The sequence below is a fragment of the Choloepus didactylus genome, chromosome 9, assembly GCF_015220235.1.
Source record: "Choloepus didactylus isolate mChoDid1 chromosome 9, mChoDid1.pri, whole genome shotgun sequence".
Taxonomy (NCBI): domain Eukaryota; kingdom Metazoa; phylum Chordata; class Mammalia; order Pilosa; family Megalonychidae; genus Choloepus; species Choloepus didactylus.
This window is the reverse complement of record NC_051315.1, coordinates 89,602,794-89,628,350: the sequence shown is the minus strand read 5'-3', so window position 1 is coordinate 89,628,350 and position 25,557 is coordinate 89,602,794. Positions and strand designations below refer to the sequence as shown.

Genomic DNA, 25,557 nt, shown 5'->3' with positions numbered 1-25,557 from the left:
TTCTCCCCAGAAGTAAAGAAATGAATAATACTCTCAAATGTTCTTTGAGAGTTTGCCACCCTTGATCCTTTCTTCCCACCCCTCCATCTCCTTTCTCTCCCTCGTACTCACTGAAAAAGTCTTGGAATATTCCCCAAGTGGAACGGAGGGAACTGAAGAGGTCCACAGGTGAGACCGACCAACTGGCCTATGTAAAGTGGATTTTGTTTCTGTCTATCACCTCGTTTTCATCATGAGGGGCTTAGATGCCTGCATTCTATTATTCTTTCTACCAGCAGGTTAGGCATCACTGAGGGGTAATGGAATTTTTCAGGCCATTGTAGTCCTATTGGAAACCTGCCTTGAAAGGAGCTCACATACTTCCCCAAGTGCTCAGCTTATAACCAGGGAGTAATTGCATCATATCTGATCCATGGAAATAGAATACCATTTAAGATATTTTTTATATAATAACCCATTTACATTATCTTTTACAATTAAATCACAATAAAGAGAACAATAAAAGTGTTGTTTTATATCTTTACTCTTTCAGTAATGTGCAACATGAACGTAATAGTGTTAAGAAGAAGTCAGGAATAACTTAACACAGTAGCTATAGAAGATTTTTAAACTTGCAAAATTTCAACAATTCTCTTCCCTAAGTTTCCCCAAATTAGCATATTTGTTAATCAAATTAATTAAGAAGCTTTTCAAAATAAAAGCAATGCCTTAAATAAATATATTTTTCCATAACCATAGAACATGTAGTTCTGTTGGAGGTAACAAATATATCATACTCAAGTACTTTATGAAGACATTGGGATGAAAATGATCTAGATGCAATTACAAATGTATCCTAATTAGCATTCCCTTCTTTTTGTGTGTATGTGGATTTTTGCATATCTTAAAATTATATTATAGATGTTTTATAATCAGGTAGTTCTTAAATCATCACAAAGTTGTTCTCTGACCTACAAAATTTATATTTGCTCAACATGATGATATGGATTGTTTGAACAATATTTTTACATTTAAATTTAGTACTCTAAATTAAATCCATTCAGCGCTAAGACCTCTTAGCTGCCCATGACTATTAAAAAAAAAATGAATGCTAGACTCTGAGTTTGAAAGAATAAAACTTTTCTACAGATCTCAAGCCTAAAATTTCACAACTGAATATTATTTTCATTTCAGAATCCTAATTACAAAAAGTTTACACTTGTGATTCAGAGTTTCATAGGTCTCAAACAGAGTTTCATCAGCATTTCTTAGGCAGGTATAAATTCACTTATGATCAATTTTTCTACTGAAAGCAGATCTGTTTAGTAAACTACTACAAAAAACTTTCTAAAAATTGATTTTATTTAATAAATATTTTAAAGAGTTCCCTAACTGAAGGAACGGTTTTGCTGATCTTTCCAGAATTCTGATCATTTGTTCACTTTCACTCACTTTTATGTCTACTGTGATTTTTAAGAATTTTTCTAATCTATATTTAACCTATCAGGACATCTATGCATTGGTGCATTTAGGTTCTTTCAATAGTAAGCTATGTTAAGATCTCTAAATTAAATGACAAAGGCAGAGAAGTAAAATTAAGTATGATAACAGTATTACAGTAAGTGCTCTTCAGAATTTCAAATTAACAAGTTTGTCCCAAAATGATAAAGGAATAACTTACTAAATGGATAATGGAACACAGAATAGATTTTATAGGATTCTCTCTCTCTCTCTCTCTCTCTCACACACACAAACACACACTTACACATACACACTCACCACGCATGTGTACACATCTCAGATTTTAAGACACTGGTACTAAGGGTTTTAACTTAGATAAATTAACTGCATTAAAATACTGACATTGTGAAAATATCTGTTTATGACGAACACCCTATAGAGGGCATCCTTTATGAATTTCTAGAAGCTGAAAGAAAGAAGAAAAGAAAGAAATGGCAGAGTTCTTGACAGGAAGGGTGGATGAACATGTTGGTGCTGAACTGTTCAGGCTCATGGCTTCCCGTTCTTGCCATTCTCCTCACCACTTTCCTTTTCTTCTATCGCTTCCAGGCTGCGCTTGTTTTTGGCATCTGTGCTGCCGCTGGGGCCTTTACTCAGTCCACAGGACAAGCAAGCAAGCTGGATCTGCTTCATGTTTTCTAGAGCTTCATTCTTAGCATTCTTCAGCAGATCTCCTTGGCCCTACAGATAAGTGGAAATACACAGCAAAGAAGAAAGTTATGGGCCAAGTGTATCCCAACATCACTCTGTGTCCTTTATGCTATTGCTGAGTGAGGGAACAGCCCCAGAACCACAAGCTCACTTTTACAGGGTTTAATCAAGGGTTCCTTTCCAACATTATTGGTGGATTTTGCTCTTTAAACCAAGGGCCTCAACCTAAGCCTTAACTATCGGCTCCGTGATTGCCAGCAGTCCCTTGAGATTCCTACTGGCCAAGAACAACTTTAGGGAGGACCCTTATCTGAATGTACTGAGGACAGTCAACCCTCCACCACCAGGGTTTGCAAAGACTTAATGCACTGCTGTAACTCCCACCCCACCAGACTCAAGGCCTGGGGGAAATCAAGGAAAGAAGCTCATCCTCAATGAACTGGGAATTAAACCAGGCCCTCAGTGTACAAGAGCTAACAAAGCAAAGCATCTTTTGTAAAGTAAATTACATACTTTAATGCTTGGTGAGCATGTTTTTAGCAGATTGGGTTACTGTTGCAATTTGCCTTTTGATAAATTACTGGTTACCCACAATCCTTCTGCCTTTTCCACCATCCTGCGGACAATGTTCTCACCTGGCTGGTAGAAAAAGAGAGTCTCCAGAGGCCCAAGATGTCAGTCAAAACAGAAAGTGAACAAGGATCTCAGGAATACATTAGCTGTCGGTTACATCGTTGCCCAACAAAGATCTTTTCCTGATATTTTTATTTAGTATTTTAATTAATCACTATTAAGATCAAGTGTATCCTCTGATTCTGGCCCAGGGGCATAAAGGACTAAGCGTGGGAAAGCCAGAGCATGTTACCACAGTGTATAGACAAAAGAGGAAGTAGCTACTCCTCTCTTCCCACTCTCCATTCTCATGGTAGCGTCAGAGAGTGTGACCCTGAAACGGTGAAGAACAACACGGGGGAGGAGATGGGAAGTTTTGCTGATTGCTGGGGAGTTCTTCTGTAAGCAGAGACTTCAAAAAAGGGTAACTCACTTATTTTATGCAAGGTACTTATTTTACACACGGTACACTGTTTTACCTCTTTAATTTGATGAATGCCTTTTCCTTAGGTATATGAAGAGTCTTGTATTTTAAATCACCTTAGAATATTTCATTCCTCAAAATCTATAACGGCACTCACCATTTCTCTCCCATGTAATAATAGCTATACCCTTCTAATAACAACTTTAACTACATGGAATGAATAAGTGGGCTTTGCTTAATATATTTGTCAAAGTGAACTTACCCTCAAATACCTCAAACACAGAATGGAATTTTTGAAAGCAGACATGGAAGTCTTATAGTCCAGCCTTCTCATGAGAAGAAAAGCTGCGTCTGATGGGGTTAACTAACTGTAACTGGCCCAAGGTCACAGTGGGTTAATGACTGAGCTGGGACTAAAGTCCACGTCTTCTGCCTCCTGGTCCAGCACCCTATTCCAAACACCACATTCATAACCTAGCCTAAGACGAAAAGCTAAAGCCTTAAGACCCTGTCCATGAGAGACGGATTTCCAAGGGGGAAATGTTCACTACACCAGCAGAATGTGAGGAGTCTGTCATTGTTAACAGTACAGAAATAATGACTCCCCTCTGGACACTGAAAAATCAAGTCGCATCCATTTTGAAAAGTGCAATTCTTAAATAATAATAATAAAGTGCTTACTCTGTGTAGGCACTCTTCTAAGTGCTTTAAATATATTCACTCCTTTAATTGTCACAACATCCCTATTAGATGGGTAATTTTATTATTCTCAGTTTACCAATGAAAAAACCAGGACCCAGAGAAGTTACCTTTCCATGTTCTACACCTACTAAGTGATAGAGCTGGGATTTAAAGCCTAGCAAGTGGCTCCAGGGTCTGTGGTCTTAACTATTACATGATAATGCATTTCTTAAAGGCAAGTTGCATGCTTGATTCATTAGCCAATGGGAAAATGCAAATTAAGACCATAGGAAGGTACTATTTCATACCCACAAGGATGGCTATTATTTTAAAAAGAGGAAAAAAAAAATGTTGAAGAGGATATGGAGAAATGTGGAGAGAAACTGGAACTCCAGTGCATTGCTGGAGGGAATGTACAATGGTGCAGTCACCAAGGAAAGCAATATAGCAGTTCCTCAAAAAGTTAAATACAGAATTACCTTTTGATCTGGCCCACTTCTAGGTATATATCCAAGTGACCTTGACCCACTTTTAGGTATACACCCAAAGAGAGTCAAACCAGGGTCACAAACAGATAATTGTACACCGATGTTTATAGTAGCATTATTCACAATAGCCGAAAGCTAGAAACAATCCAAACGCCCATCAACAAATGATTGAATAAACCAAGTGTGGTACATACATACAATGGAATGTTATTTGTCTATAAGAAAAAATACAGCTATGAGACTGCTGCAACATGGAACAATCTTGAAAACATTATGCTAGGTAAAATAGCAAGACACAAGGGCAAAAATTGTATGATAGTATTCAAAACAAATGATGAGAAATAGCAAATTCACAGAGATAGGAAGCAGATTCAATGTTGCAAGGGGGAAGGAGAGGGGGTTTTTGTAAAAAAAAAATTTTAAGTAAATAAATAAATGCAATCTACAATGGAAAAAAAAATTTTAAGAGAAAGAAAAAAAACGCAAGTTGTGCTCTCTCTGTGAAGCACATTAAAGTGTCCTATTCATTTTTACCTATGAAAGCAACACAGACAAAAACAAGATCATTACCAATGAGACAGAGCCTGAAAGAATTTAGAGATGGGGTCTACAGAGTCAGAAAATAAGGTGCAGCGAGAACAAGCTGGCACAAAAGTCAGGGTATCTTAGTTCTGCTTTTGCTCTATCACTTCCTCCCTACATTTTCTCTTCTTTAACATGATAAAAATACCCTTCTTCCTTTCTTACAGTTCTAAGGATTAAAGGAGATATGTTGAAAAGCTGTTTGTGATTAAAATAAACAAAAGTAAACTCTGGTATAAGGTGATATGGAAAGCAGTTAACATTGTCTACTACCATAATACATTTCTTGTTACTGTATGTATTTTAATATAAATTTGACTAGTTTTAAAAAAATCCATTTACCACAGTCTGCTTTACAGAAATATGTATTTTGCTACTGTTTTTGCAAATGGAAAGATTCCCTTAAAAACAAGCTATATGAACAATGAGATTATACTCACACTCATTTTCAGAGTATTACTTTGTATTACTTTTAAGTGTTCTCTTTTCTTTTAGTTTTGGAAATTTTATCAGGCATCATAAGAGCATAACAGAAGCAAAATTGGCATCCTCCCTAACTGCAAGAGAACAGCAAAACACAAAAATATCAAGCCTGATCCTACTAATGCATAATGCTCTCACACCCCCTTTTCCTACAGCAGGTTATGAAACATATTTAATTAATCAGTCAGAATGTCATCTCCTCGTTTGCCGAGAGGTGGCATCCAAGCCTAAACACCAGACTGTGCCAGTTCTGGTAAACAGAAGTCAATCTATCTAGCAAACAATGGCCAATTGGAGAAAACAGTTTGTACCAGTGCACAAGAACACAACTACATCATCTCCTGACAACCCAGGAGACAACACGTTCTGGAGGCACAACACAGGCAGAAAAAAATAAGAAGACCAGAAGTTAAACTATTAACTAATAGAGGATGCAAAAATTAAAGGCTAAGTTATGAAGAATGTTTTCAATTGAAATATTTACATAAAATTTCATTTTATATTTTCTTTAGAGGGAGCAATAGAGATTGTCTTTCATGGTTCAAGGGATCACACACTGCCCCTCCTCCCTGGGCCCTCTGGATTAAAGTACCAGAACCAGAGTTTTTTGTTGACAACCCCATGCTGACATTCCTCTCCCTCCTAACTGGCCAGTTTACTCCAGATCCAATCCCTGCATATTATTTCCTCCAAAATGCATGAGGTATTCAGGTCAGCTAAGCCATTTCGAGGGATTAGTATGTAGTTTGCATTTAAGGAGTATTCTGTCAGGGGGTACTAAAGAATATGCTTTAATCCTAATTCTCCTAAAACTGAATTCTTGGGGGAAGAGAAGGAAGGAGAGCAGCCCAGGAGAATTCATTTTACTTGTGGTACATAAATTGAAACACCTCTTGGATACTAAAATAAACCCAGAATTTTTATGGTGTGGAATACAGAATTTACATACAATTTGAACACTGAACACTCAACTTCAAAGAAATGTCAAGCTACTGCCAGCCCTTCAATATACCAGCAATCCTGTGGGAGTTCATAGTTTCTCTCCTTTGCTATTAGGGATGCTTCGGGGTAAAAAAAAAAAAAAAAAAAAAAAATGAGAAGGACTGCTTTAACACAAAGGAAACAGGTAATAAGGGTATCTTAGGCAGACTGATGCTGATGGGACAACAGAATTATCAGAAGTCCCAAGAGCATAGGCTATTAATTCAACCTCCACAGTTATTTGGGTTCTAAATGTAAGATTACATAGCAATCTCAACATATTTAAAGAGTAACACTTGGAATCACGGGAAACATGTGGGATCACTATGGAAATTTTTAATCTAAATATTAGTGATGATTAATTAATTAAAAAAACACATTCAGCATTCTTGACTAAATCCTTCCAATTGCATTAAATTGCAATTAAAGTACATTTTCTAGAAATTAAGAAATACCTGATGAAATTTAGATAGTAAGTTGGGCTGCTGTAAAATAGCACCATAATTTTGATGACTCCTTATAAATGCATTATTAACAGTAAAATGCTAACACAACACTAAACTGCAGCTAACATTTATTGAACATTTAATATATCAAGTATAAATCAATTTGCATATATTATCTCATTATATTATAACCATAAAAGAGGCTGGAATTCTAAATGTAAGTTATCTATTAATAAATGTTTGTAAGTTTTTTAGTTACATATTTTGTAATCTATGAAAAGACGTATGATTTTTGCTATTTCTGTTCTTCCTAAGAAATGCAGTTTATTCCCACTATTTGAAAATAGTTTGGGCAACATCTGGCAGAGTAATTCACAAAAGATATCCATGCCTTCTTCATACTGTTTTTCCCAGGAACTGCATTATCCCTTGTACTATTAGTGCATCAAAGAGCAGGAGAGTATAGTAACTAGTGTCCTCATCACGTGTGAAGGAAATGAGATGGTTGTCTCAGAGCACACCACAAATATTTAAAGCAGCTAGTTGAGACTCTGGGAATGGAAAGACCCTCACATTTACACAGTTTTACACATAAACAACTGCAGCTCTGTCTCTACGCAGACTTGTGTGGGTATCTTTGAGCACACACTCAGCAGCTGACTGATTTCCCTGATATTCTTTCCATGTAGAATCCACTCCCACAGCTAGAGTCACCAACAGACACCACTACAATAAAAGTCTACCACACAGGGGAACTAAAGAGATGGAAAGATCTTCCATGTTCATGGAAAGGAAGGCTAAACATCATTAAGGCGTCCACCCTACCCAAAGTTGCATACAGATTCAATGCAATTCCAATCAAAATTCCAACAGCCTACTTTGAAGACTTGGTAAAGCTAGTTATCAAATTTATTTGAAAGGGAAATGGGCCTCAATTGCTAAAAACATTCTAAAAAAGAAAAATAAAGTGGGAGGACTTGCACTTCTTGAGTTTGAAGTCTACTATAAAGCTACAGTGGTCAAAACAGCATGGTATTGGCACAAAGATAGACATATTGATCAATGGAATCAAATTGAGAATTTGGAAATAGACCCCCAGATCTACAGTCGACTGACTCTTGATAAGGCTCCCAAATCCACTGAACTGGGACAGAACAATCTCTTCAACAAATGGGGCTGGGAGAACTGGATATCCATATCCAAAAGAATGAAAGAGGACCCCTACCTCACACTCTATACAAAAATTAACTCGAAATGTATCAAAGACCTCAATATACAAGACAGTACTGTAAAACTCCTAGAAGATAAGGTAGAGAAACATCTTCAAGACCTAGTATTAGGAGGTTGCTTCTTGGACCTTACATCCAAAGCATAAGCAATGAAAAAAAAAATAGATAAGTGGAAGTTACTCAAAAACAAAAGCTTCTGTACCTCGAAGGAATGGGAGAAAATATTTGGAAACTATGTATCTGATAAGAGACTGATATCTTGCATATATAAAGAAATCCTACAACTCAATGCTAATAGTACAAACAGCCCTATTATAAAATGGGTAAAAGATATGAAAAGACATTTTTCCAAAGAGGAAATACAAATGGCTAAAAAACGCATGAAAAACATGTTCATCTTCACTAGCTATGAGAGAGATGCAAATCAAGACCACGATGAGATATCATCTCACACCAATAAGAATGGCTGCCATGAAACAAACAGGAAACTACAAATGCTGGAGAGGATGTGGAGAAATTGGAACTCCTATTCATTGCTGGTGGGACTGTATAATGGTACAGTCACTCTGGAGGACAGTTTGGCAGTTCCTCAGAAAATTAGATATCAAGTTACTTGATGATCCAGCAATATCACTTATTGGTATATACCCAGAAGATCTAAAAGCAGTGACATGAACAGATATTTGCACACCGTTGTTCATAGCAATATTGTTCACAATTGCCTAGAGATGGAAACAATCCAAAAGTCCTTAAACAGATGAGTGGATAAACAAAGTGTGGTATATACATATGATGAATACTATGTAGCAGTAAGAAGGAATGAGGTTGTGAAACATATGACAACATGGATGAAACTTGAAGACATAATACTGAGTGAAACAAGCCAGACACAAGAGGAGAGATATTGTATATTACCACTAATGTGGACTCCATGAAAAATGTAAAATAAGTGTCTTATAATGTAGACTATAGGGGACCTAGAGATAGACAGAAGCTAGTGAAGGGGAAATGATAATCTAATATGTACAGATATGATAATGAGGGTGAAGTTAATGTGACTTTGGTTTGTTAATGAGATTATAAGTATCAATGACACACTGAAGGCACACATGTTTATAAATGGTTGTTTAAAGGCATGTAACCCACAGAGTAGCACCACAAACCTAAATAAGTGTTAGCATGATATACTTACAAGGTATGACACTGGTGCAGAGGGTTAACAACAGAGTGGTATATGGAAAAACTACCCATTACATATTAAAGACTATATTTAATAGGAATATCTTACCAACACTACACTAATACTAGGGATGAATAATTAGCAGCTGATAAGAGCTCTGGGATGTATTATGTTATAATAATTGTTTCAAGTTGAGAGTGATGACGATTATACAACTAAGTGAAGATAATGTAAGAGGCTGGCCATTTATCTTGGGATAGAATATATATTAAGTAAAATTAGGAACCCACTACTTAATAAATCAAGCCCTCATCTTGAGGCTTGCTCTTGTGAAACTTAGCATTAAATGTAAATGGGAGGCTGAGCCGTCCTATAATTATGCATAAGAGGCACCTCCAGGGAACCTCTTTTGTTGCTCACATGTGGCCTTTCTCTCTCTAAGCCCAACTCAACAAATAAATTCATTAACCACCATCCCCCCACCACCCCCACAAGGGACATAACTCCCAGGGGAATGAATGTCCCTGGCGACATAGGACATGAGTCCCAGGAATGAGCCTGGCCCTGGCAGCAAGGGATTGAAAATGCCTACTTGACCAAAAGGGGGAAAAAGAAAGGCAATAAGCTGAGTTCACAGTGGCTGAGAGATCCCAAATAAAGTTGAAAGTCTATCCTGGGTATAAAAATGTAGCTTATGAAGGGTGACAACGTGTTTGGGAAAGCCATATGGACCACACTCCACTTTGTCTCATTTATAGATGGATGAGTAGAAAAACAGGGGAAGAAAAAAAAAGGAGAAAAAGGCACTCAGTGTTCTTTTTTACTTTAATTGTTCTTTTTCACTTTAATTTTAGTCTTATTATTGTCAAAAATTAATTTTGGTGATGAATGCACAACTATATCATGGTACTGTAAACAACTGAATATATGCTTTGTTTTGTATGACTGCATGGTATGTGAATATATATCAATAAATATGAATTTAAAAAAATGGGAGTAAACTCACCCTGAAAAAAAAAAAGAAAGTCAGTCCTGGAGGTTTCTCTTATGCAAGCTCCAGCTAGACATCCCAAATGACCACAGTATGACATGACCTTATGAAAATTAGTCCCCAAATGCCTAGGTCTCTACCTGAGATTCCATAAAAGATTCACTGACTAAGTTTTATCTCTCAGAAACTTAAATCCACCAGAGAGTTCCTATGCCAGACAAGTCCTAAAACCCAGAGGCAATAGCCTCTTTAAGAACAACAGTCAGATGCAGCCCCCTTCCCCATGCTGTCGACACTCCATTTCAATATGAACAAGTTAGGGTGCTCATTGCCTAAACACCCCAAAGATGGAGAAAGGGATTAAGTGAGAGGAAGAGGTAGCAACAAACAAGGTAAGATTTAACAAAGGTCTATAAATAGTGAACTTTTATATATATATATATTTTTTTAGATGCTGGGGTGTTGGAATAGCTGGCAGGAGGTAAATGACATGGTGGAACTGTAACCTATAGCATCCTTTGGAATTTGCTCTGTAGCTACTCATTGAATTGTGCTTTGAAAGTCTTCACCTTTCTCTATACAACCTATATTGCATAATAAGGAAAGAACTGAAACTGCAGAATTGTAACCCATAATAATTTTTGATATTGCCTACATAACTGCTTGTTGAGCTGTACATCGAAAGTTAACACCTTTCTGTAGGTATGTTATATTTTACAATGATGGAAATAGCTGAAGTTGTGGAACTGTGACCCATGACATTCTCTGAAATTTGCTCTCTAACTACTTGTTAAATCATACTTTGAAAGTCATCATTGTTATGTATATATGTTAAAGTTCACAATTTTAAAATGCATTAAAAAAAAAAAAAAGTCTGCCACAGCCATCATTTATTTATACCAGCTACAATTCAGTGAAACAGACTATATAATACAGTGAGGCTGTGCATTGTGGAAACCATGGTTTGCAATATCTTACTAATTCAAGAACCAATGTTACATGCTTTTTTGGGAATTTCTGAATCATTTAAAGAAGTTAAATGCTTTATTCCTAACAATGACTACAATGTCCTTTGGGAAATTAAAACAGCAGATCAAAAATGTGTTGATGTTAGGACAGATGTAATTCTCTTGATGTTACATTTCTGTTACATTGCTGCATTTGGAATATTGAGTAAAACTATTCAAAGATGGTCTGGGATTCTTGCCCTCCAGAAAGCAAGCCTGGGTGTGTAGGGAATGCCTATGAGATGACTGGAGCTACAGGGCACAAAGCTGTAAGTATCAGGGGATTATATATAAAATAACTTAGTTGCACTAAAATAGAAGTTTCTATTGCATTTAGTTAACAGCACTCAGATTTATTATTGTTCAATGACTTGGCAACCAACTACTGTAACTGCATTCTGCTTGCTAGTTAAAGAGGTGAATTTTTATTCCACAACCACTCGAGAAACATGGATGAAGAGTAGAAGAGTAGTTCTGATCTAATAGCCTTGGCTCAATGGAGATTTTTCTGTTATTCTTGTCCTGACACTCTGAACTCAAAATATATGAAACCTTGCTTTTCAAATCTTCATTATATAATACAATTAAATTATTTAATTTTTATAGCAACAGTAAGGGAATCACATTGGACATGCTCACTTGAGCCAGTTGATTTTATAAATTTATATAAAGTTCAACTTTTTAAAAGTTAGTGCTATAGGTTTTGTGATTCATACTTTTCAGTATTAGACATATACTCCAAATAAATCAAATGTTTATGAAGATTATAGAAACAGATCACAAATAAGCCCTTTTAATACCTCAAAATCCAGTTCCCAAGGAAAAGTAATTTACAAGCTGTGAAAGATATTTTAAAGAACTTTTAAGAATAATATAATGCTGAAGAGACCACACAACCTTGCAAAATGCAGCAGAATGACATGATTAATTAACACAACCACACAAAAGGCTCTAAGAAATCTGAAGCCATGCTCTGTTAAAAATTCAACATAATGAAAATTAAATTTGGAAGTTAAATTTGAAAGCCTTGTTTCAAGGTCTGACAAATAAGATATTCTTTTTCTATATTACCTTCTCAAATAACATCCTGCATTGTTAACAATTTCTTTCTCATCATGAAATCTTGATTAACTTCAATGTTCAAGGAATGAAGGGTCCTAGTTACATCAAGATGGTGATTAATTGCATCTTAAGCAGAAAACCTGCTGAAGATGTACCGTGATTTTTTAAAAATAGTTTTTAATGTATAGGAGACCACTTTTCCATCCTTGTATATATAGAATACTATAAATGGATGAAATAGTTTAACATTATTTAAATATTACTCACTAATAATAATATAATAATAAAATAAATAAGCCAGAGCAACAGTTCTAATAACAAGCAAAGGTAATAGTAAGGATGGTCAGCATCTGAATTAAACAATAAAATCTACCGCATTGAGAGGCACTTATTGACCAGAGCTTAAAAAAGAAGTATGAAGTTTAATGGCTCACTTTCCCATTTGGAAAGCACTTCACATTTTGCTGTTGTAGTTTGTTCTAAGCTATGAACAGTATGTGAGTTGAGACACACTCACTTCTCCCTTTGCTTTAAAAACAGTGATCTCCTTCAGCCACCAGTGAGGACTCAGGCCTTCATTTTTGCTTTATTCATTTATCTATACATTAAACAAATATTTATTAAACAGTATGTACTAGGTTTTGTTTTGGGCCTGTCAGTCTCAACTCTATCAAAACAAAGGCCCTTTAAAAACAAACATTTTGAAAGGTTCCATTTATTATCCTACAATGAAATTCAAAAATAATATAACCTATTTATAGATATTTTTTAAAAATAAAGTAAATGCAGTCCTCCAGTTACAATATAAGGGGGAAATAAAAGAATGGTCACTAGAAATCCTAATGAAGTAGGCAGAAGCTTGCACTTTCCTAAAATGAATTTATTTAGATTTAAAAGAAAAATAAGATCAAATACCCTTCTACAAATAAAAATATAGGAAAATGAAAATACAGAAGTACCAGATAGAAAGTAGAATAAAGAATAATATTAACATAATGATAACAGACCAGACATATCTGCATATAATAAGGAAGGAAATAACTGTAATTAAGGTAAGGATAACATGCCAAGACAAGTTACAGACTCTCACCATGGAGAAAAATTATGATAATCCTACAAGTAAGGAAGTAAATAATGTCCATAGTTGCCAGATCTTCAAAAGTACCTCAAAGGACATTTTTCTTGGGATTGATATCAGCTGCTACCTTCTGGGACACTGTGGGATGCCTATCATGGATTGTCAATAATAACAAGGAAAGCATCAAATTAAAACCATTGTCTCTCACTTTCTAGTGTGTTCCAATATTATAGCATAGCAATTATACAGTCAAGGAGACAGAATGCCCAAAGTGAATAAATTATTCATAATTTGGAAACAATATCTGTATTTCATTTAGGCTTCCCTCTCATTAGCTACTGGATCTTTCACATAATTTTTTGCAAAAAATAAAGTACTCTGACTTGTATTTTAGAGGGTTTAATCAGGCAGGATTTTAAAAAGGCTGGGACAATTCTTCATTATTTGGCACTGTGGTACACAGTAGGGCATCCACCACTCCCAGACCCTCCCACTAATGCCAAGAGAATTCTCCTAATCCCTTCTGTAATTTTCCAAAACACCCCCTTGGGGGCAGTACTGAACCCACTGAGAACCACAGGACTAGACTCTGGAGGTACAACAGTGAGCACAGACACCACCCCTGCCTCCACAGAACTTAAGTCTAGTGAGGGATACAGGCATAAATCAAATAACCGCAAAAATAAAATTGCAAATAATCACATGTTGTGCTAAGTTCTTGAAGGAAAGAAATGCAATGCTGTGAGAGCATGTAGCCTAGAGGATCAGGCAAGACTTCCCTGAGAATGTGGCAACTGAGCAGTGATTTGAAAGATGAGGAGGCATCTTCATTTCTTTCTTGACATCTTTCAATCAGTGCAATACAGTATAAGGATATTTTGATACTTGCCTTGAATCCTCAAGCCCCCTAAGTTTTACAAAAATAGATGTGGACGGTACGGGAGAAGGCCTAGAATGATATTGCCTCTATGACAAAGTACTGAAATTGCCTAATAAATTCCATTTTCCCTTATATTTTATCTACTTAGACTTCATCTTGTTTCCTTGAAATTTGTGCCAAAAAAAAGAAAACCTACTGAAAATGATTGCTAAATAGTGATGCAGCATAATTTAGTTCTGCTGAAGAAGAGCTCTTAGTAATTATTTCAAATTTTTGAGACATTTGAAGGATAGCTATAATGTTTTCATAACTTTACAGATGAAGAGATAGACCCAAGAAAGCTAATAAACATATTGCCCAGGTTCACAAAGGAAATAAATGTGAAGGAAATAACTAATAACACCTGCTTCCCAGACCAAGAGATACTCTTTTATCTTTGTTTTTCTTTATATTTAGGTACATTACATGATTTGTTGCACGTGTCATCTAACAGATCTTAGAAATGTAGAGAAAATAGCTTATAAGCTCTTTGGTTCAAAAATTAAATTTCCTTATAATAGAACCCATGAATGTTCCAGATATAAATACTACCTTTGTGCTGATACTTTGATTATTGACTTTTGTCTTCAATGTAGGTACAGAGTTTGGAAGAATTTAATAATTTTAATCTGAACCAAATTTTCAAAAATCTGAAATATGAAAAGAATGGTAGAAGACTAATGAGTGGGAGGGGACTGGGGAGATGATTGATTTTCATTTTAAAGATATCATCATAGGCCCTGATAGATGAGGTAAAAAAAAGGAAGATTATAAAAGAATCAAATTCATTACAGGTACCAGCTGAACACTGTAAAGGATGCAATTAATGTGAGGAGAATGCTCAGTTAATTCTCAGATTCCTGGGATACTGATTCTCCTTGCAGGACCTTTGAGCCCCTAAAACCCTCCACATAAGTGGGCTGTCCAAGATGGCAGCACACGAAAGCTGAGGCCAGAACCAGAACTCCAAGAACAGTGAAGGAATGAATCTGATACTAAGGATCACTTGTTTCTCCTCACATACGTAACAATCTAGCCTTGAGTAACCATATTGCTCTTCTATAGGTGCACCTATAACTGTGAGGTCCATTGTCAGATGACGTGGGTTCAAATCCTGGCTCCACCACTGTGTAGCCTTGGGCAAGGTCACCCAGTGCCTCAGTTTCTTCATTCATAAAATGGCTATAATATTTGTACTCATTTCATAGGCTTATTGTTTGATTAAGAGAGCTGATATATTTAAACCATTTAGAACAATGACTGGCATACATGGAAAATTCTAAAAACTATTAGCTGCTGTTAGCTTTAGTGCATAAACTGAAAATTAAAGGTATCAGTAAATGCAATGTTTTGCTATCAGTAACGACAATGTTATAAGTAAGTCTATTGTACTTGATTTTACTTGAAAAAATGCGAGGAAACAAAAAACACCTTGAAATTAAAAAAAAAAAGAATTTGGTAAAGTAGGGAAAATAAACTTACTGAGAATAAAAGCCAGGATTATATCACCTATTAGTCCAATGAGAGACCCATAATGTTTAAAATCTAACAGAAACAATTGCATTGACATAGGAACTTTCCTCAGAAAACCCCAGAGCATGTCATTCTTCCCCCCAAGAAAACTTATTTTCTTATTTGTAATTTAGAGGTTACAACATTGTTCACTGTAAAACACTAAAACATTCATCTCTACTGGAACAAAATATTTAAAACAGCTGTTTCATTTAAACCAGATGAGAAAGTAAAAATAAGCTGAAATCATCTGTCACAAAAAGAAATTAATGACAAACATTATCTTTTGTGACAGGCCTGTTACATTTCTGAAGATACCATAAGATACATTCCTGTGAGGATGCTCTATGTAAGAAGCCATCTGTCTGCATTGGGCAAATGACTGCAAGCCTAGTCCACTTATAGAAAATGTCAACAAAATTGCTTCAACACCAGTGAGCTGAATAATAGAAAAATACAAGCTAAATTTTAAAATCTGATTCCACTGCAAAAAGCTTTATGAATCTTGGTTTGTGTCATGATACTGGTATCCTCAGAAATTCTGTGCAGTCATTCTGACAAAGGAACGATTCAATAAAACAAAAGTCACCGTTTGTTGATTCCCCTGCTTTCTGCTCTTTCTTCCCATTATTGTGATCATCTGCCTCTATGTCAACAGATCTAATAAGAAAGGACAGAAGACTAATATCAACCTTTAGCAAGGTGACATAGCAAGGTGACAAAGGTGATTAATTGCATTTCAAAGAAAACTTTAGTAATGGATGATCAACGGCATAACAAACAAATACTGTTTAAAAGTTTCAATATCTCACTTTTCTGACCCCACCCCACTCAAGATGGAGACCTGAGATGCTTCAGGGCTTTGTCCCTCCACAGAAGCTTTCAACAACCAGTAAGAACTGGCAGAAACTTCTTTCTTAAAGCTCCAGAAAACAGCTAAATAGACCCATGCCACAGCCTATTATAATCAAACTGTTGAAAGCCAAAGATAGAATTCTGAAAGCCACAACAGAGAAGCAACATGTCATGTACAAGGAAGCTTCAATAAGATTGAGTGCCAATTTCTCATCAGAAACTAAGTAGGCAAGAAGGCAATAGGATGACATCTTTAAGGTGCTGAAAGTAAAATTTGCCAGCCAAGAATTCTGTATCTGGCAAAACTGTCTTTCAGAAATGAAGGAGAGATTAAGACATTCCAAAGTAAACAGAAGTTGAGGGAATTCATCACCAGTAGGCTGGTCCTATAAGAGATGCTAAAGAGAGTTCTGCAGGTTGAAGGAAAGGACAATAGATAGTAGATCAAAGACTTATGAAGAAATAAAGATCTCTAGTAAGGGTCATAACATAGGTAAACATAAATGCTAGTACTGTTATATTTTCACTTCTTACAGAATCTAAAAGGCAAATGCATAAAATGGAATGAGGAATCAGTGGTGTTGGACTGATAATCTATAAACTTGTAATTTGCGAAAAGAACTACATAAAAGTGGGGGGCATAGAAACATAGTGTGTATATACTACTGAAGTTAAGTTGCTATCAAAGCAAATGAGATTGTTATAGATATAGAATGTTTAATTTAAGCCCCATATTAACTTCAAAGAAAATACTGGGGACTATGCAATCCTATAGAGACAGAAATTAGGGTACAAGTTGCCAGGGATGGGGTAGGGGAAATGGGGAGTTAATGCATACTGGATAGAGGGTTTCTGTTTGGGGAGATGGGAAAGTTTTAGTAATAGAAGGTGGAGAGGATACTGTAATATTGGGAATATGATCAATCCCATTGAATGGTATGCTTGGGAGTGGTTGAGATGGGAAAGGTTACATTATATATATGTTCCCACAATTTTAAAAGAAAGAAAAATCAGTGAAAGAGACAATGACAATTAAAAGCTATATATGATCCTAGAGGGGATTTAGCAAGGGAGGAGAAAAGGCTCAAAGGAACAGTGTCCGTATATATGAAAAAACTGCAATATAGACTATTAGCTTTATAACAATGTTAAACCTATTGAACTTGAAAACTGCACTTAAAGTAGTTACATAGGTGAATATCTTGTTCCTAAGAAATGTACATGGCGGTTTTAAGTGTTCAAGGTGCAAGCTATATACAACCTACACTCAAGTTTCAGAAATAGATTGTTCGACTGATCAATTGATTGATCAATAGGTAGCAGGTAGGTAAGTAGATAGTACATAACAGACTGATGTATAGATAGATGATAGCTAGCTAGCTGGCTAGCTAGCTAGAATGATACAGCTAATGTGGCAAAATGTTAATCTTGGTGGATCTGGGTAATAGGATGGGGTATCTTGGAGTTCTCAATATAGGGTTAGTATTATTTTTCTAACTGTTCTGTAAGTTTGAAAATATTTCAAAATACAAAGTTTAAAAAACTAAAAATAAAATACTCCAGGATCTCAAATTAACTTTTCTTGGATAATAAAAGGCCCTGAAACCTGAATTCATACCCACCATCATGAGTGCCATAAGCCAAAACACAGAAGGAGCTTCTATATAAACTAGTACTTAGCCAACTCATGCTATTTCCATTTCAAAAAGATAATTTACAACAGTTTTAAAGATGTATGATGCTCCAATCCCAGAGCAGACAAAGACTACAGAGATAGTACTAACATTAGGATATTTCAAAAATAGATTTTGGTATTTGCTTGCTAAGGTTTCACTTTTTAAAGTTACTGATTATATTACTCAAATTATTGGTTACTTGAGCTATCCAAAAATAATTCTGCAAAAATGTCAGAATCAAAGTGCAGATGCAATAACTCCTGTCCACAGTAAGTGAACTGATCACAAAGTGGCTTCATCTGCTTAACAACCTCCACAGTGAGTGAGTTTCAGCAGGCATGTGGCTTTTCATGGCATCTGGTCCTGTGCTGCACAACTCCAGGGGCACCATTCACAGGCATTGTAAGTGAATGGCATCCCCTGCAGCCCTACAGCAGTGGTACTGCATCTGGTCTAGACATGTCCTTTTACCAAGGACATTTATTCTTTATTCTCTGCACGTTCATAATGCTTTTAAATAGGCTGAAATCTTCACCTCTGAAAGTGCATCCGGTGGCCCTGTAGACACCACTTACTCTGGCATGAGTCCCAGGGTCAGCACCAGTTGGAGTGGCAAAGAGTCATCAGCAAGACAGTGTCAAGGGGCAACTTCCCCATACCCTTCACCCAATGAGTCATTTTTAATGAAAATCTTCACACCTACACAAAAGTTGGGAGAACAGCATCTAGATGTCTGAATTGTTGATAGTGTGTCAAAAGGTTTAATCAACCCATCTATCCCCATCTATCTATGTGCACTGCAACCTAATAATTTCTGTATGTATTTCATGAAAATGATATTATACATAATGGCAATACCATTAATACCCCTAAGAAATTAACACTTATTCAATAATTTCATCTGATATAAGGTACTTAATTAAATTTGCCCAATTGTTCCCCAAACATCTTTTATAGCAGTTTTTTTAAAATTCAGAAACCAACTGTCCTGCTATGGATGTGTTATGTCCCCCAAAATGACATGTTCTTTGATGCAATCTTGTAGGGGCAGATTGAGTAATCCTTTTTGATTAGGATGTGACCTTTTGATTGGATGTTTCCATGGAGATGTGATTTAATTAACTATGGTTGAGACCTTTGATTGGAAAATTTCCATGGGGGTGTTATCTCACCCACTTAGGGTGGGTCTTAATTCAATCACTGGAGTCCTATAAAAGTGTTCCAGACAGTAGGAGCTGGTGCAGTTGAGACAGACACTTGGAAGACAGCCATTGGAAGCTGATGCTGACATTTTGGAGAATGCCATTTTGAAATGCAACCTGGGAGCAAGCAGATGCCAGCCATGTGCCTTCCCAGCTAACAGAAGTTTTCAGGATGCCAATGACCTTTCTCCAGTGAAGGTACCCTATTGTTGAAGCCTTGCCTTGGACACTTTATGGCCTTAAGACTATAACTTTGTAAACAAATAAACCCCCTTTATAAAAGCCAATCCGTATCTGGTGTTTTGTAAAACGGCATTAGCAAACTGGAACACAAATCAAGGTTCACACATTACTAGCTCCTTTTAAACTAAAGATCCAGTTATGTGAACTTAGAATATAAGCATGAGTGGTAGAGAAATGCATTGGGAAACTCAAAAGCCAGTTCACAGCCGTAAATACCACTTACTCGATAGACATGTATTTCCACAGCTCCACTCCTGTTGACTTTATGGAATATGCACCATTAAACCATCACACACTTGTCAAAACATTTCTTCTAAAAGTCAAATCCTATCATTCTTACATTCTTATTTTTAAATCAGCTTTATAAATATATATGCCTGGAAAAATTCACCATGCATTCACCAAACCCATTCAATTTTGTGTCGTTCTGACACCTCCCTACACTCTCTTCCTCTTCAGGCCGAGACACTCGGATTTCTTCCCAGAATAGCTAGCTGTGAAAATCAAACTAACAGAAGCTGGTGGGAGAGAACATTCATATTCTATTGCTTGATCCTTCTCTAGCTGGTATTTTTTAGGCCTTGGATATGTGGACCAAAAAAAAAAAAAAAAAACACATTTTTTAGAGGGACTTTAAATTATCCTCATGTAGAAAATCCAGAACTCCATTCAACGAAAGGCTTCCATGATGCTTTCCATGTCCACAGATCCCTGCTAAAGAAAACAGCCCCAGACTGGCCTTTGCTGGGATGACCCTGCTCTGTAACATAACAGCCTCCCTCCCTGGCCACAGCTGGTGGGACTGTGGGTTCACACATGGAAATCAATAGCTGGCCACTGACCTACGAGGTGGCTTGAAGCCAAGCAATAAAGATAGTCATTAGTCAAAACAATCAGATTAGCATCCTCAGAGATCTGAACTGGGAAACTCAAAGAGGTTAAGTCGGTTGCCAGCAGAAAGATGCCCTGGAAAATGCACAAAGGAAAGAAAGACAGAGAAAGGATCAGGGCTGAGCCTCTCAAAAGCCAGAGCACCAGAGTGAAAAGCCACAGATTCTTGCGCTTGAAGGAGAGGAAAAGATAAGTCCCCTAAAGCCTGCTTGAATTGTGCATGAGCTTCTAGCCAGAGATTCCACGAGGCTGTCCATTCTGTGGTTCTTCTTCTTCCCAGGTGTTTCCTGTATTGTCACATATATTCTTACCTGAAGAAGGCTGAATGAGTCCCTACTCCCTGTAACTCATGTAAGGAAAAAAGGTTTTACTTTAAGTGAGAAATGACAGGTCTCTTACTATACATATACATGAAATTGTAGAGTTACAGAAAAATCATGCAGAAATTAATAGAGTTCCCATGTATCTCCCACATAAGGTTTTCTCTATGATTAACACTTTGCATTAGTGTGGTACCTTCATTACAATTGACAAAAGACTATTATTATAATTGTACTATTAATTATAGTCCATGGTTTATATCAGAGATCACCATTTGTGTTGCACAGTCCTATGGTTGCTTTTTTTTTTTAATTTTAATAACATATATACAACCTAAAATTTCCCCAATCTGTTACAATTTTAATCACATCATTTGATTGATGGTTAACCAAAGCAAAATAGAGTTTAAACTATGCTTTTTTCCCAGCTAAGGTTTTTTAAGCTTCTTGTAGAGAAATAAGTCAAAATGACAGAAAGAACACCAGTTGTGGCTGACATCTACAGCAGGAAGAATCATTAACAAATTATGAACCAGCTGTGTGACCTTGGGAAAATCACTGACCTCCTGTGGGTTGTAGTTTCCCTATTATTATTATTATTATTATTAAACAAAGGGATTTAGTGACATGTTCTTTGAGTTCACCTTATATACTAAAATTCTATTTATTGATTATAGTTCAATTTAAAATTAACTACTTGATTGTTTTAAATGAGAGAGTCTGTCTAATGGGAAAGAGATAAGGAAGCAATTAAAGTGCTTGGATAGGGGAAGAACAGGATACTGTGAGAACACATGGCAATGATACCCTGTTGAGTGTGCTGTGTAAGGGGTGGAAGGGGGATGTCAGTGAAGGTGTCCTGAAGACTTAATGTTGGAGCTAGCACCTGAAGCATGGATAAAAGTGTTCCTGATGCAGTGTGTAAACCACATGGTGGAGGCTCCCAGAGAACAGGAATACGAGACACATATGTGAGGTAGAAAGAACAGCTTGTGTGACTTCTCAGGAAAACTGGTACAACTGAGGAACTGGAAAAAGTTCATTGTGGCTGGAGTAGCACATAGAAGAGAAAGGTGATAAGAAAAGAAGCTGAAGAGGAAGGAGGAGACCAAGGAGGAGCAGGTCACAAAGTTGAGGAGTTTGCAGGAGCAATGGGAAACCTTTGAAGGGCTTTAACCAGGCAGGATGGCATGGCCAGATTTACATATGGAAAGGTCACCCCGCTGCTGTGCTGCAGGGTTTGGGGTGGGGATGGGGGAAAGAGGGGAAAGGAAACATTTTCCACTAACTCAGATGATAAATGAAGATAACCCAAGGGTGGCTATGGGAATGGAATCTCTTAGGGAGATATTTAGGAGGTTGATCCAACAATATTTGGTATTTGATAAGAGGTGGAGGGTTAGGAAAAGAAATGGATCAAGGATAACTCCCAGGATTCTAGCATGGGAAACCATGTGATGCCGTCTATTCAGGTAGAGATACCAGATGTGTAGCTGGGGACAGGCAGGGACACGGATGGAGATGAGCACAGTGAGACATTCTGGAGACGATATGGCTGAGAGACACAATGCCTGGGGGTAGGAGATGTATGAAGTGTTGGAGGGAGTCAGGGGTGAAGGACGGGGGTCATCTAGAGATTAAAGATTAGGAGAGATCCTGAGAAGAAAGAACCAGAGATGTGGGAGGAAAATCAGAGAGTGTGGTGTCCTAGAAGTCAAGGAAAGCCATGTTGCAAGAAGGAGAGAGCGGTCATCCATGTAGAATGTTCCTGAGTAGTCAAGTAAGATAAAAGCTGAAAAGTATCCATGAGATTCTGTGGCAAGGAGGTTACTGGTGACCTTGGTGAGAATGATTTAATGGAGTGTCAGAGGACGATGACAGATTAAAGATGGCTGCATAGTGAGTGGGAGGTAAGGAAGAAGATACAGCAGTATAAACAACCTTGTTAAGAAGTTTGGCTGTTTCAGTGAGGAGAGATAAGGCAGTAGCTGAAGAGGGCTGAAGTCTTTTATAAAAGATATATATATATGAATGCAGTTAGTCTGAACTCTGAATTGTGAAAAGAAAAAGCCAAAATATTTGATGGAATAACTACAAGCTTCTACTTCTAAGATTGATTGTCCTTCTAACTTGATTTGCATAGTATATTAATGTTCTTTCTCCTATTTTGGAGCCCTTTTATTTGCAAAAAGTGGGAAAGTTATTCAGCAAATAAAAATGTAATGTATATTAATTTAAATATATAAATAAATCTACCTAAACTTAAAAGTGAAAAAGCAGGATTTCGTATGCTTTTATGAGCACGTTCAGAATAATGAGGAATTCTAAATTGTCCACCAGGGGGCTCCCCTGTTTTAGGCAGGGAGGGAATGCACATCTGTCGACAAAAAGCTTGTGCTCCAATGGTTAGAAATGGCGTTTGGTTTACTCCTCTGCTTCCACGTAGATTTGCACCTAGCTTATCCTAAGTAAGCAAAAAAAATTCAAATAAATTCTGAAAACTAACAAAGTCATCAACAAACATTTGTGTATCAACAACATATATAAGTATTTAAAATAGAAGTGAACGTACGTACACAATTTTTTCTTCTTACCAAAACCTGAAATAGCCACGTCTTTTCAAAGGCAGAAAAAGTATCTAGCTGCTTGCTATCACAATTTGATGAAAGAAGAAAACATGGTGACTTAAAAATACGTTCAACGAAATTTATTTAATAAAAAACAAATAGGTTAAAATGTTAATGCTTCATTTTTGTATAAGGCAGTATCTTTATACTTGCTGTTGGGAGAATTTTAACATGAGCAACTTTAATATGGTGTTAAGTTCTCTGGTTTAAGTAATTTGTTGAGAGTTACAAGACACAAAGATCTTTCCTCTGCTTAATAGGGGTCATTAGCATGATTTAGCTTGTTGAAATGTTGTCATTATGTACTTATGAATATTCACTGAAGGAAGATAGGTGAGTAGAGGGGCAACTCGAAAGGTCCATGCCACAGACACCTCCAGTTGCCCGTCTCCCATCCTGCTGTGCCTGAAACACCCACTAACACCAGAAATGAAAGGGGAGATAGAAAGACAAAAGTCAGCTTTACAACTATCAGTGTACAAAGGGGCTAAGAGAACACACACACACACACACACACTCACCCACCATACCAGCTAAAACCAGCTTCCCTCACTTGACAATCTGCTGAGGAATCCCTTCTTTCTTTTTTTTTTAACTTGCTCATTGGGCAGAGTGAATGTTTGCACCTCAGGTTTGGAATCCAAGTGGGAAGGAGACAAGTACCAAGGTAAGGATGGCCCCTCTACACGGCAGCTTGCGAAATCTCCGAAACCTCAGGTCCTGGGCAGAGGGCAGCAGGCCATTTTACCCCTTACTCTTTCCATCTTTCCTCATTTTCTGAAAAACTTGAAGACAAAGAAAACTCACAGATTAGCCACTGAGCAAAATCATCTCAGGAGACATGGTTTTCTGAGGAGATGGGCATAGATTTAAAATCAGAAGTGTAATTCACGTTTGAAGAGAGTCTGGGCTGCTGTCTGGCTGAGATTGTGGAGGACTTGGAGTGGGAAAGCAGAACAGAAAGAATGCATGCAAAGAAACAGAGAAGAACCACTGGAACAGAGGGGGAAAATGGACACATGCAAGAAAAATGAAACCATGTCGTTGAGGAAAATGGCCTACTTCAGAAGATGGACCAACCTCACTAGAAACAAATTAAAGGAATTACATACACCCAGATGGGGTCTTAAAATTTTTGTCTTAGAGACTTGAAAAGCTATATTCTTCTAAGGAAAATATTTGTTTATCAATATTTGTGTATTTCATGTGATCATGTTGTTGTGCTGCTTCCATAATATAAGGAAAAATTAAGGTTCATAATGTCTGCTTGGCACAAACTGAAGCATTCTAACCAATCTAGTAGCAGAATTCCATGGACTGCCTTTCCTTTTTCTTTAACTTTCCAGATTTATTTGTTCAAACAGCCAGACTGACATCTGCCAGAGGATGTTTCAGTACTAGAGAGAAATCAATAGATCCTGGCGGCTGTCTCAGCTCCCTTCAAAGGGTGACCTTTAGGTGTGGCTGCAAAAGCATAATTCCCACCATGATATGGTATTTTTTTTAATCTTCAGCCTCAGGTTGCATATTTTAAATGAAGTCTTCCACTAATGTCAACTTAAAGGGTATTAAACCATCACAGCTGACTTCCTTTTCCTCTACCTGCAGAGTATTTTCTTTCTTTTTTCTCTTGTACTGGAAAAGAATGGGGAATGGCTGTACTGCAGTCAAGGTTAATTCTCTCAGTCATGGAGAGTCAAAATGCTGCTACAGTGTTTTAAAGTAACACTCTCCAATGACTCCTCAAATAAAAACCACGCATTTATTTTATATAATCATTTTTCTTGTAATAAAAGGGAAAAATTAAAAATGGTCCTCTAGTTACTGTAGACAAATTGTATCTAAATACCAAAATGAATGCTCACAGAATACAAAACCTCAATATTCATAATATTAAGAGAAAAGGAAAACTGTCTC

The 25,557-nt window shown here is 36.7% G+C and overlaps 1 protein-coding gene across 1 annotated transcript in view; it reads right to left on the bottom strand.

The window, feature by feature from the left end:
• Positions 1-505: 505 nt before the first annotated feature.
• The window catches only part of PLCL1 (phospholipase C like 1 (inactive)), a 375,338-nt gene continuing 350,286 nt past the window's right edge, over positions 506-25,557 (bottom strand). Inside the window, exon 6 of the mRNA XM_037849838.1 lies at positions 506-2,181. Coding sequence (XP_037705766.1) covers positions 1,990-2,181 — 192 coding nt within the window. The 3' untranslated portion in view covers positions 506-1,989. The remainder of the gene's footprint in view (positions 2,182-25,557) is intronic.